We start from the raw sequence: 12,320 nt of genomic DNA on the forward strand, positions 1-12,320 counted from the left end.
ATTATTTATATATTTACATATATATATTTGTATAAATATGTATATGAGCATGTATATGTTTGCTAAAAAGATTATGTTTATATGTATATAATTACATATATACACGTGTGAATATGTATAAATGCATGTAGATGGGTATATATTCTTGTGGAGATATAGATGTGTATATATATATATTTTTGTTATTAGAAATTTTGAAAAATTATTATATATGTTTAAAAATTTTGAAAAATTATTATTTAATTTTATTATGCAGAACTTATGCGATTTAAATGTATTTATTGCATAAAATTATATTTATGATTTTAAAAAAATTATTATGCTAAATTATAATAAGATTTATTATTTAATCTATTATTAAATTTTTTATGCAAATAAAATATATTTATGTGCATTTATTTCTGTTTGAAATTTTATGTAATTAAATATGATTTTTTATAAATTAATTTTAAAAATTTAAAAAAGATAATAACTTTTAATATATAAAAATATATTTATGGATTTAAAAAAATTATAAAATTGAAATTATTGTAAAAGTAATTAATTTCATAAAATATATTATTTTTTTAATGAATTGGAAACAATATGACAATTGTTTTTGTTGTGGAACACTTTTAATGCGTAGCTTCTTTGTGCCAATATGCGTGCATAATATTTTTATCAATTGTGTAATATAATTAAGATTTTATGCGCCAATTTATGTGCATAATCTTTGTACTTATTTTTGTTTCACATGAATCCCCTAGCCATCTAAAGTACCGAAGAAATTTAGTGCTACTTCAGTTGTACCTGCGAGGACAGCGACAGCAATGTGGTTTCTTTGATCAAATTTTTATTTTTGTTTTACTTGAATTAATATAGTTTTTCCTTCTTTACAAATCTATCATCATATTATTTTATTTATTATTATTTTTTTTTTATGCGCCCATTGAAATTGTTTGGCTATAAACAAAATTTTAATTTATTATATTTTATAAAAAAAAATTTAAAATTATTACCTATTAATTTATTATTTTTTTTTAAAGAAGAAGAACAGGATTATTTTCATAGAATTAATTAATTAAATATTGAGGAGCAAATATGAGGATCGTAAACGCAAGCGATTCCACACACCAGTCTCAGGCGCAAAACAACAAACACATAACAGTGGCGCCATCAACACAGAAAAGCAAAGCCACTCAAGTCAACACGAGAAAATCATATTTATATGAATCACCCAACTTTTAATATATAAAAATCCATGAAGACGGAGAATAAAAACAAGATGGTACTGGTACCAAGACTTGGTGCTCAACTTTCATGGCGACAGCTTCATTCTCTCTTCGACCCCTTCACAGAGCTTTTTCTTTCCTGAATTGCCCTCAACTTGATCTCAATTCCCGATTCCATCCCCATCTCCGGTACCCCTCTAATGCCTTCACCTCCATCGCCATTCGTGCTAGCTCCACGGTTACTCTTGAACCCGTAACTACATTTCATTGTCCAAAATTATTTTCTATATTTTCAACGATTTAATTTCTTGGGAATTTGGAGATGAATTTAATAAGTAATTTTTTTGAATTTGAAGGAGATGATAAGTGAGCAAAATCAAAGTGCAGAGCTTTTTGCTTGCCCAGTTTGTTATGAACCGCTGATAAGGAAAGGTCCTTCGGGTTTTAACCTGTAAGTTTTGGAATTATAATAAAATAAATTCTGTATTTTTTTTTTCCTTGTATTTTTCATTAAGTTTCTGAAAAAAATAAAAATAAAATAAAATTATAGGGAAGCAATTTATAGGTCGGGATTCAAGTGTAAAAAATGCAACAAATCATACTCGAGCAAAGAAATGTATTTGGACCTTACAGTAACTGCTGGGTTGAGGAACTACTCTGAGGACCAACCAGCTATGACTGAGTTATTCCGGTATTCTCTGATTCTTACTTTTCATATTTGCTTTTCTTTGTCTTACAATTCTTCCCTGCATTGATATTTAATCCAAATTATTTGATTTATTTCTTTATTATTTTATATTTGTCATATATATATATATATATATATATATATACCGTTTTTGTATTTGTCATATATATATATATATATACCGTTTCATTTCATTACGTTTATACTTTGGTTTATATTCAATTATCTGGAATGTAAAGTGTAAAATAAAATTCAAACATGTGGTGTGAGTAAATAAATAAATAAAATAATCACCTCGTACAAAGGGGTTCTACTGCCTCTCGTGCCAGGGGAAGAGCGAAGGAGTGCTGTATTAAACTTGTTTATACATTCTTTAGATCTTTGTTACAACTGATTAAAATATTTAGAGCTTTGCTAAGAGTATTTAATGGATGAATAATGCCACTGTTGTGTTTGAGTTAGAATGTCAAATGAATTGCTAATGTCTTTTGAGTTTGGTTTTTGTGCATTCATTAGGAGTCCGCTTGTTTCATTCCTATATGAAAGAGGGTGGCGCCAGAATTTTAGACAACGTGGATTTCCTGGTCCTGATGAAGAGGTATCCCTTTGTTGGTTGCTACAATCCATACAATATACTTCAAGCATGTCAATCTGAAAAATAAAACCAAAAGATAAAGAAAAGTGCCTGCAGAAGAAACTTGTTTTGGATGTTATTTTTCATTTTGTTTTTGTTCATAATGTGTGAAGCATAATTTGTGAAATGTACTGACGACTGATGCAAAAGTTTCTGCCCTTGAGTTGTGTGGCTTCACTCAGTGCACGCTGCTTGGTGCACATGCATAGACAGATATGTGTACTGATAATAATTATATGTTTTTATGTCCCGTACAGTTTAAAATGGCCCAGGACTACTTTAAATCTGTTGAAGGGGGTGTTCTCATAGATATTAGCTGTGGAAGTGGTTTATTTTCCAGAAAATTTGCAAAATCTGGAACCTATTCTGGAGTAGTTGCCCTTGATTTTTCAGAAAATATGCTTCGTCAATGTTATGATTTTATTAAGGGAGATGCTGCTCTTTTAAAGAGGTAATTCCATACTTCCTTATTAGGTTCTGAAAATTAAAGCAACAACATAAATACAAATCCTTCTCTTTGATCTTTTAATTTCTTTTGTTGTTGTTTGTGGAAAAATACTTGTGTCATGGTTAACGTATCATTGGTAATGTACAGTAATCTTGCTCTTGTGAGGGCAGACGTGTCTAGGCTTCCCTTCACCTCAGGTTCAGTTGATGCTGTCCATGCAGGTGCTGCATTGCATTGCTGGCCATCTCCTTCCAATGCTGTAAGGAAATTTCCTGCTGTGATTTTCATCTTTATATTAGTGGCTGGCAAGTCTTCCAAGTTTTTCACAACAATCAAGTTGGAACAATCAAAATCCTGTATGAATTTGGAATATACCCTCTTTTTGCTCTTAATACATGCTGATCAATTTTCATTGCTTTCGTTATTTCCCTCATTCACCCCAATCAATTTTATTGGATTTCCTAAACTATTTTTTGGAGTCATCTATTGAGGTTCAATGGTAAAAGATTTTCGTTACTTGTCTTTCATTTACATTAGTTTATTGTCATTCATTTTTTACAGTATAATTCCATGTTTATATAGTATCCAGATGTAATTTGGTATGCAATGTGTTAGAACTTATATTAGTGGTGGATATTTTAAAGCAAATGTTGGCTGCCTTAAATTTTTATGAATAAACCTAAGCATGGTCTGGTGGCCCCCGTCTGAGGAAGATCAGGACAACCAGCATAGCTCCCTGCTTCGGGGATGATGTTAGTATGAGAAATCACGGTAAAAGATGTATTATTACATCAAGGATATAGAAACCATTGTATCAATTAGCTCCTTAAGAATGCACTTTTGCTTTGACTGCTGTTGTGAATATGATCAAAGATGTTTAGAATAATAGGCAAAGCAAAAAGCTCATGGCCTCGGGGCCAGCTGATTGAACGATTGAACACCATTGCAATTTTATCCATCTAGCTACCTTACTGAAGACCCGAATAAAGGTGACATCTGTGTCCAAGATGTTGAAACTTAAATAGGTTCTATCTTCGTTAGTATTGCAGGAATGTGAAAAACGGAAAGAGTGCAAATGATTAGCATGGTAGAAGTACACAAACAATTCAAAGATGGCCTTGGGATTTTTTCTCTCCTTGGATTCAACCACATGTGTGAGCCCAAAGCGGTTGAGTAAGTGGTTTTGGCTTGAATTCAGGTCCTTTGGGAAGTGTCTTTCCAAGTCCAAAATTGCTACCTCAACCCATTTGGTGGTCGTCCCTGAGTAATTGAACCAATTGCATTTGGGATAGGGGGATTGCATGTACCTGGCAACCGGCAAGTCATTGGGAGCTCAAAAAGTCTTGGTGACCTGATTAGTCAATAGATAAATGAATAATAAAGAGGATGGAATTATTCATGTACTAATGAGTCACCCTAGCCGTAGAAGGTAGTTATAAGTGGGCCAAATTGCTGCACCAGCTGCAACATCTTTAGGTGGAAGTATGGAAGATTCTGGCTATTATGGAATTGCAGATATACAAACTTTCCCATGTGTATAGACTAATAAATTATAAATGATGGTTTTCCAACCATGTACTTAATATTGGGTTTTGCGGATTAAATATCTTGGAGCAAAATAGTATATATGGCAGGTTTCAGGTGCTGGACCAATTGATTTATAGTTCCTGCATGAATATATGGGTTTCTTTGACCAAACGAATTCTTTTGGCGATTGTAAATTTTGATACTTAGTTTTGAGATGGTTTGCTATTTAATGGAAAGTAGGGGCATACTAAGCCCCTGTTTTGCCCCGGTTGTGCACTTTCTTCTAGGATATCTAAATGGTTTTCCTCAGAATTATAGAATCATAATTTCAATGGTGTTTTTGCACCATTTGAACATGTCTTGCTTGACACCGCTAACCACCATATTCATCAGGTTGCCGAAATCACCCGTATTTTACGAAGTGGTGGAGTTTTTGTTGGAACCACTTTTCTAAGATATACTCGCTCTACCCCCGGAATCATAAGGCCACTCAGACAGGTAATAACCATTCTCATGAAATGATTTGTACACTTATTTTTATGATTGATATGAAGTTTACCGGATTAGTATATAACTAACATTATCTCCACATCTAAGGTGTATGTATGAGTTGACCCTGACCCTGTACTTGTTGGGTTAACTGACGTACTCAGACCCCTATGTAATCGAAATTTACACGAATATATTGATTCCAAAATTAATGAGGCATTGTGATAGAAAGAAAATAATTATTAAAAATAATAATAATCAAGTCCATCTAGGATGTGTTAAGGCTGCTGTGTTTTCCATGTAGCTCACCCCAGCCTTTTATTTTCTTTCTTACCCTGCTTAACCATGTCACTTGCCAACTTGATAACCTGTTTCATTACCAAATCAACTTCGTGTGGTTCTTGTCTGTTAGGAGTTTAGGACTTAGGAGAGCATGTGATACGAGGCTCCATGTCACTTTCTTTTTTTTTCTGTGTCACTTGAATGGCCAAATGGAGTAAGTTCTTCTTCCTTATTCTGTTTTAACTTTTAAATCTAGGATAAAGGTAACTGTCAAGCAGAGACAAATATTTAGGTTTATTATTAGAGAATGTTGAGGTGTCTGCCGGGTAGGGTGTTGAGGGGTGTCATTGGAACGGTTTGACCACTCACTTAATCATGGAAATCTTTTGAATGGTATTTTGACCTGCGTAAATTACTGCATGATAGATTATAAAGTTTTTAATTTTGTATGGCAGAGGATCCTTCAGGGCTATAGCTACTTAACAGAAGAAGAGATCGAGGACTTGTGCACGTCATGCGGTCTCACCAACTTCTCGAGCAAAGTTCAGCAATCTTTCATCATGTTTTCTGCTCACAAGCCTTAAAATTTTCTTGTGAATATTGTAACAACTAACAACAAACATATAGTTTCTCTACCCTGTCAACATAATTTTTTTTTTTAATTTTTTTTTATGTTGAAATTCGTTGACCATTGTCAAAATTTTAATTTATTATTATTTGATTCTTATTTTCTTTAAAGAAAAATTACTTTTCATGGAATTAATTAAATATTGAGGAGCAACTTTAGCTGATCGTAAACGCTAGCAAATTCCATACACTCTCAGACGCAAAAGAGCAAACACGTAGCAGTTGCACCACCTCCACAGAAAGCAAAGCCGCTCAGCCACAAAGGCATGTAATAAATTACCCAATTTTCATGTATAAAAATCCATGATGAAGAAGAACAAGAACAAGAACAAGAACAAGCTAGTACTGGTACTAGTACTTGGTGTGCTCAAACTTTCATGGCGACAGCTTCGTTCTCTCTTCAACCCCTTCACAAAGCTTTTTCTATCCCGAATTACCCTCAACTGGATAGTAATTCCCGATTCCGTCCCCATCTCCGGTATTCCTCTAATGGCTTCCCCTCCATCGCCATTCGTGCTAGCTCCACGGTTACTCTAGAACCCGTAACTACATTTCATCATCCCAAAATTTTCTATATTTTCAACGATTTTATTTCTTGGGAATTTGGGGATCAATTTAATAAGTAATTTTTTGAATTTGAAGGACACGATAAGCCAGCAAAATCAAAGTGCAGAGCTTTTTGCTTGCCCAGTGTGTTATGAACCGCTGACAAGGAAAGGTCCTTTGGGTCTTAACCTGTAAGTCTTTGGAATTATAATAAAATAAATCCAGTATTTTTTTTCCATTGCATTTTCATTTTCATGAGTTTTGGGTTTCTATTAAACTTCTGAAAAAAAAAAAAAAAAAATTGCAGGGAAGCAATTTACAGGTCGGGATTTAAGTGTAAAAAATGCAAAAAATCATACTCGAGCAAAGAAATATATTTGGACCTTACAGTGACTGCCGGGTTGAGGGACTACTCTGAGGACCAACCAACTAGGACTGAGTTATTCCGGTATTCTCTGATTCTTACTTTTCAGTTTGTATTTGTTTCTCCTGCATATCTTCTCTGCATCGATATTTTAATCCAAATTGTTTGATTTATCAATTATTTTGTATTTATTTAATATGTATATATATATACACACCCAATTGAGAGACAGTCTCTCATCAGGACAGCTGATGGATTTTGGTGCAAATTCATGTGTATTCTTTTAAGGATAGGCGTTGTTTTCAAAATACATGAGTAAGAATACACTTGAATCCATACCAAAATCTCACTAGGTTTCCTGATGAGAGAATTCTTCTTATATTATATATATATATATATATATATAATTCCATTTTCCTTAGTTTGTAGAAGTTTTGTGTTTGCTGAATTAAGTTTATATATTTCCTTTTGTCCACCATGGCTACTTATTTAGGAAATAAATCTAATTTAAAATAAAAATAAAAATTTAAACTTGGAATAGGAATCTTTGACAGATGACATCAAGATAATCATTATTATTTTGACACAAGTGAGAAAGGGCTGGGGAAAATTCCATTTCAATGTCAGAAACTACGAAGATGAACGCTTCCCCCTAGAAACTTTTGTTCCTTTCATTTTCATTTCTTTTATATTTTGGTTTATATTCTGCACATATCAATTATGTGGAAGGTGAATTGCAAAATCAAATTCAAACATGTGGTGTGAATAAATAAATAAATAAAATAATATCCTTTTACAAAGGGGTTCTACTGCCACTCATGCCAGGAGAAGAGCAAAGGAATGTTGCATTAAACTTGTTGATGCATTCTTTAGATCTTTGTTACAACTAATTAAGATATTTAGAGTTGTGCTAAGGGAATTTAACAGAACGAATTATGCCATTGTTGTATTTGAGTTAGAATGTTGAATGAATCTGATGGTTTTATGTTTGGTTTTTGTGCATTTGTTAGGAGTCCACTTGTTTCATTCTTATATGAAAGAGGGTGGCGTCAGAATTTTAGCCAAGGTGGATTTCCTGGTCCTGATGAAGAGGTATCCCTTTATTGGCTACTATAATCTGTACAATATACTTCAAGGATGTCAATCCGAAAAGTAAAATCAAAAGAGAAAATAAAAGTTCCTGCAGAAGAAACTTATTTTGTACACTGTTTTTGTTCATAATGCTTGAAGAATAATCTGTGAAATGTACAAATGATGCAAAGGTTTCTGCTCTTGAGTTATGTGGCTTTATTCAGTGCTCACTGCTTTGTGCATATGCATAGACAGATATGTGTATTGATAATAAGTATACATTTTCACATTCCGTACAGTTTAAAATGGCCCAGGACTACTTTAAATCTGTTGAAGGGGGTGTTCTCGTAGATGTTAGCTGTGGAAGCGGTTTATTTTCCAGAAAATTTGCGAAATCTGGAACCTATTCTGGAGTAGTTGCACTTGATTTTTCAGAAAATATGCTTCGTCAGTCTTATGATTTTATTAAGAGAGATGCTGCTCTTTTAAGTAGGTAAGTTTCCATACTTATTAGATTATGAACATTAAAGCAACTGTGTAGATAAAAAATGCATGCTTCTCCTTGGTCTATTAATTTCTCTTATTGTTGTACGAGGCAAAATAATTTTATCCTGGTTAATGTATCATTGGAAATATACAGTAATCTTGCTCTTGTGAGGGCAGACGTATCTAGGCTTCCCTTCACATCATGTTCAGTTGATGCTGTCCATGCCGGTGCTGCATTGCATTGCTGGCCATCTCCTTCCAATGCTGTAAGCAGTTTTTCCTCTTGTGATTTTCAGCTTCATGTCTTCCAGATTTTCACAATAATCAAGTTTGAACAATCAAATCCCTGTCTGAGTTTGGAGCATACCCACCATTTTCTCGACACATGCTATATATATTCATTCCTTCCATGTCTATCCTACACACACGAGCACACAACAGCAACCAAAAAATGTAAAAGATTTTCGTTACTTTTTTTATTCATATTAGTTGATTGTCATTCAAATTTCAAAGCATCATTCCACGTTTATATTCAGTTGTAATTTGGTATGCAATATCTGACAACTTAGTGGTGGATATTTAAAAAAATGTCGGCTGCCTTAACATTTTACAAATAAACCTGAGCATGCATTTGACGGCTCCCTGTCTGAGGTTGATCAGGACCTAATTCTGCTCGCTGCTTTGGTGATGATGTAAGTATGAGAAATCATGATAAAAGATGCCTTATTACATCAAGGATATAGCAAACCCATTGTACAAATTAGCTCCTTAAGAATGCACTTTTGGCTTGACTGATATTGTGAATATGATCAAAGATGTATAGAATGATAGGCAGAGCAAAGAGCTTGTAGCCTCTGGAGCCTGCTGATTGAACAACATTGCAATTTCATCCATTGGGTTTTCTTATTGTAAGTCCTCCTGAATTAAGGAGACTCTGTGGCCAAGGATGTTGAGCCTTAATAGGTTCTATCTTTGTTAGTAGTGCAGGAATGTGAAAAAATGTAAAATCACCATTTTGTCACAATCATATCCAGAGTGCAGATGACTAAAATGATAGAAGTACACAAACAACTCGATCATAGCCCTGGGAATTTTACTGTCCTTTGATTGCACCATGTGTGATGCTCAAGGGGTTGAGCAAGTGGCTCAGGCCCTTTAGGAAGTGGCTTTTTCAAGTTCAAAATTCCTTCCTCAACCTGTTTGGTTGTCATCCTTGAGTAACAGGACTAACTGCACTTGGCATAGGTGACTGCATACACCCAACAAGTCGTTGGCCACCTGATTACCCAATAGATAAATGAAAAATAAAGATGATGGAATTCTTCTGGTACTAATGAGACACCAGTGTACTAACGAGTCACCCTAGCAGAAGAAGGTACTTTACAAGCGGGCCAAATTGCTGCACCAAGCCACTACATCTATAGATGGAACTGTGGAAGATTCCAGCTACTATGGAATTACAAATATACAGACTTTCCCGTGTATAGATGAATAAATTAAATATGATGGTTTACCTACGGCAGGTTTCGCGTGCTGGAACCATTGGTGTCTAAGTTTTACATGAACATAAATATATATATATATAAATATAAATATATTGGGTAATATGCATGAATATATTATATGTGTTTGTTTGACCAAATAAATACTTCTGATGATTGCAAACTTTGATAAGTAGCTTTCAGTTGGTGTACGATTTAATGGAAAGTAGGTGCATGTTAAGCCCCTGTTTTGCTTGCTTGGGTTTTGCCGTTTCGATGGTTTTTCTGCACCATTTGGTCATGTTCTTATGTATGTAATCTGCATATTCCATAATGTTGACACGACTAACTACCATATTTTTCAGGTTGCTGAAATCACTCGTATTTTACGAAGTGGTGGAGTTTTTGTTGGAACCACATTTCTGCGATATACTCGTTCTACCCCTGGGATAATAAGGCCTCCCAGACAGGTAATAGCGATAATCATGCAATGCTTTGTACACTTCCTTTTATGATAGATATGAAGTTTCCTGGGTTAATATATAACTTTAACCAACATTGTCTCCACAATTAAGGTGAATGTATGTGTTAACCCGGACCCAGTACTTGTTGGGAAACCAGATTTACTCAGACCCCTCTTCCAATCGTAATTGACTTGAGTACCATTGATTGTAAAATTAACGAGGCATTATAGTAGAAAAAGAAAGAAAGAACAAAAAATCCATCTCATCTGTGAAGACCCCTCTTTGTTTTCCATGTGGCTCTCTGGCCTCATTTTAATTCTTCCTCTTAACCGTGTGAGTTTCCAGCTTGATGATTCAGCCCTTTTGCTTGTCCGTATCAATTTATTGTGGTTCTTGGTCTATTAGGAGTTTAGATCTTGGAAGAATATGTAATACCAGGCTCCGTGTCAGTTGAATAACCAAATGGAGTGGATTCTTTTTCCTTATTCCGTTTCAACTTCCAAAATTAGAATAAAGGTAACTGTCAAAATGAGACAAATATGTAGGATTATTGTTAGGGAATACTCAAGTATCTGCCAGGTAGGGCATTGATGGATGTCACTTGAACTGTTTGACCAGTCTCTGAATCATGGAATCTTTTAAAAGGTATTTTGACTTGCTTATATTACTGCAAATAGATATTAAGTTATTAATTGGTACTGCAGAGGTTCCTTCAGAATTATAACAACTTAACAGAAGAAGAGATCGAGGACTTATGCACATCATGCGGTCTCACCAACTACTCAAGCAAAGTTCAGCAGTCTTTCATCATGTTTTCTGCTCAGAAGCCTTGAGACTAGGTTTGAAATATTTGAAATATCATTTCCCCATACTTGACTTTTAATATATTCTTAAATTGATATTGTTATATAATGTAAATCATCATTATAGAACATTTAAAAATGAGTAGAAAAATATTAGCAAGAACAGATCCTGAAAAAGGTGGTGGCCCAGAACAGATGCAATGTATAATTATTAATAAGCAAATTATTAGTTTTCTGAATTAGGAATGATACTTGTGATAAAACACTATCAATGACTTCATTAGCGATGACAGGCTTAATAGTTACTCTGACTATATGTTTGGTTTGATTATGGTGTAAAAGGTAAATGGTCCCAACGTGATTTGAGTGGATATTAACAAATTCCTATTAGACCTATGTGGCAAATTGAAAATTTTGAAATTTATTGTGTTAACAAACAGACCTATAAATATATTTTCTGTGACAGAATCTGGTTACATAATACTTGAATAAACCGTATCTTCATCTTTGAGAATGAACATTAAGTTCTTGGATTGGCCCTCATGGGTACGGAATTGAAGCTTTTAATATCATAGACTTGCTGTGTAGGCAACAAGTTTTGCCACATAATTGGTTCCAAGTGTCTTGTAGACAACATGCATACACTTCCAATTTCTGCAGCTGTAGCCACCTAGAGTACTACTAAAATGTGACAAAAACCATCAAACACTTTATTGTGCAAAATCTGAACCAAGCTGATTTCTTTGAAGCATGAGGTTAGAAGAAAGATTCTTTCCTAAAGAAAGTTGTGTATTAGAGCTGCTATGATAGAGAGTCTAGTCTTTGGAAAAAGGTTCTACACGTGATCTAGCCCTTTAAAATAAAGGTTTATGTAAAATAGTATAATAGCACTGTGGAAGTTGTTTCTGCCAGTAAAAAATTACTTTTTTTGACACAACAAAGTGGGACTGAGTCTCTCCCAAACTTCACAGTACTGACAGACAAAGAGATCCCCTCGTGCGGCTCACACGCTGACTCACCCTCTGTTTGTTCTTCTAACCACATAAACTTTCTGTGCATTTTTCTCGATCTTTGACCTCTGACCACCTAACCAAACCCACTTGGATGAGAGAGAGAGAGAGAGAGAGATAGAGAAGGAATATTTGGCCAGTTCCAAGACCACCCCCCACCTTAGCTTTTTGGACACTTGATAGTCTGAA

At 34.3% G+C, this 12,320-nt stretch overlaps 2 protein-coding genes across 7 annotated transcripts; both read left to right on the forward strand.

The window, feature by feature from the left end:
* The first annotated feature begins 1,078 nt into the window (after positions 1-1,078).
* Positions 1,079-6,023, forward strand: LOC107427855 (uncharacterized methyltransferase At2g41040, chloroplastic-like). Of its 5 annotated transcripts, none has more exons than XM_016038275.4 (8): positions 1,079-1,464; positions 1,568-1,662; positions 1,762-1,902; positions 2,416-2,497; positions 2,791-2,984; positions 3,203-3,337; positions 4,902-5,006; positions 5,735-5,873. In XM_016038275.4, exons 1-7 carry the CDS (start codon positions 1,300-1,302, stop codon positions 4,960-4,962), a joined length of 873 nt encoding a protein of 290 aa, XP_015893761.3. In that variant the 5' UTR covers positions 1,079-1,299; the 3' UTR covers positions 4,963-5,006; positions 5,735-5,873. The 5 variants fall into 5 exon arrangements, with proteins under 5 accessions (XP_015893761.3, XP_015893769.3, XP_015893747.3 ...); XM_016038283.4 differs by having other exon boundaries at positions 1,081-1,464; positions 3,203-3,240; positions 5,735-6,023; XM_016038261.4 differs by having other exon boundaries at positions 1,082-1,464; positions 3,129-3,337; positions 5,735-6,023.
* A 70-nt stretch (positions 6,024-6,093) lies between these two features.
* LOC107427528 (uncharacterized methyltransferase At2g41040, chloroplastic-like) lies at positions 6,094-11,360 on the forward strand. 2 transcript variants are annotated; one of them, XM_016037910.4, is made up of 8 exons: positions 6,094-6,448; positions 6,549-6,643; positions 6,760-6,900; positions 7,827-7,908; positions 8,187-8,380; positions 8,528-8,639; positions 10,220-10,324; positions 11,023-11,360. In XM_016037910.4, the coding sequence occupies exons 1-8, from the start codon at positions 6,284-6,286 to the stop codon at positions 11,149-11,151; spliced, it is 1,023 nt and encodes a 340-aa protein (XP_015893396.3). In that variant the 5' UTR covers positions 6,094-6,283; the 3' UTR covers positions 11,152-11,360. The 2 variants fall into 2 exon arrangements, with proteins under 2 accessions (XP_015893396.3, XP_048318273.2); XM_048462316.2 differs by having other exon boundaries at positions 8,202-8,380.
* Positions 11,361-12,320: the final 960 nt, after the last annotated feature.

This window comes from Ziziphus jujuba, chromosome 1 (genome assembly GCF_031755915.1).
Source record: "Ziziphus jujuba cultivar Dongzao chromosome 1, ASM3175591v1".
In the NCBI taxonomy this organism is placed as follows: domain Eukaryota; kingdom Viridiplantae; phylum Streptophyta; class Magnoliopsida; order Rosales; family Rhamnaceae; genus Ziziphus; species Ziziphus jujuba.

What these genes read in the sequence shown, in the direction of transcription:
- LOC107427855 (XM_016038255.4), top strand. Translation starts at nt 1,300, where the DNA reads ATGGCGACAGCTTCATTCTCTCTTCGACCCCTTCACAGAGCTTTTTCT. An exon ending in TTCCTGGTCCTGATGAAGAG is followed by an intron (nt 2,498 to 2,790) that starts GTATCCCTTTGT and finishes TGTCCCGTACAG; the next exon opens with TTTAAAATGGCCCAGGACTA. An exon ending in GATGCTGCTCTTTTAAAGAG is followed by an intron (nt 2,985 to 3,128) that starts GTAATTCCATAC and finishes GGTAATGTACAG; the next exon opens with TAATCTTGCTCTTGTGAGGG.
- LOC107427528 (XM_016037910.4), top strand. Translation starts at nt 6,284, where the DNA reads ATGGCGACAGCTTCGTTCTCTCTTCAACCCCTTCACAAAGCTTTTTCT. An exon ending in TTCCTGGTCCTGATGAAGAG is followed by an intron (nt 7,909 to 8,186) that starts GTATCCCTTTAT and finishes CATTCCGTACAG; the next exon opens with TTTAAAATGGCCCAGGACTA. An exon ending in GATGCTGCTCTTTTAAGTAG is followed by an intron (nt 8,381 to 8,527) that starts GTAAGTTTCCAT and finishes GGAAATATACAG; the next exon opens with TAATCTTGCTCTTGTGAGGG.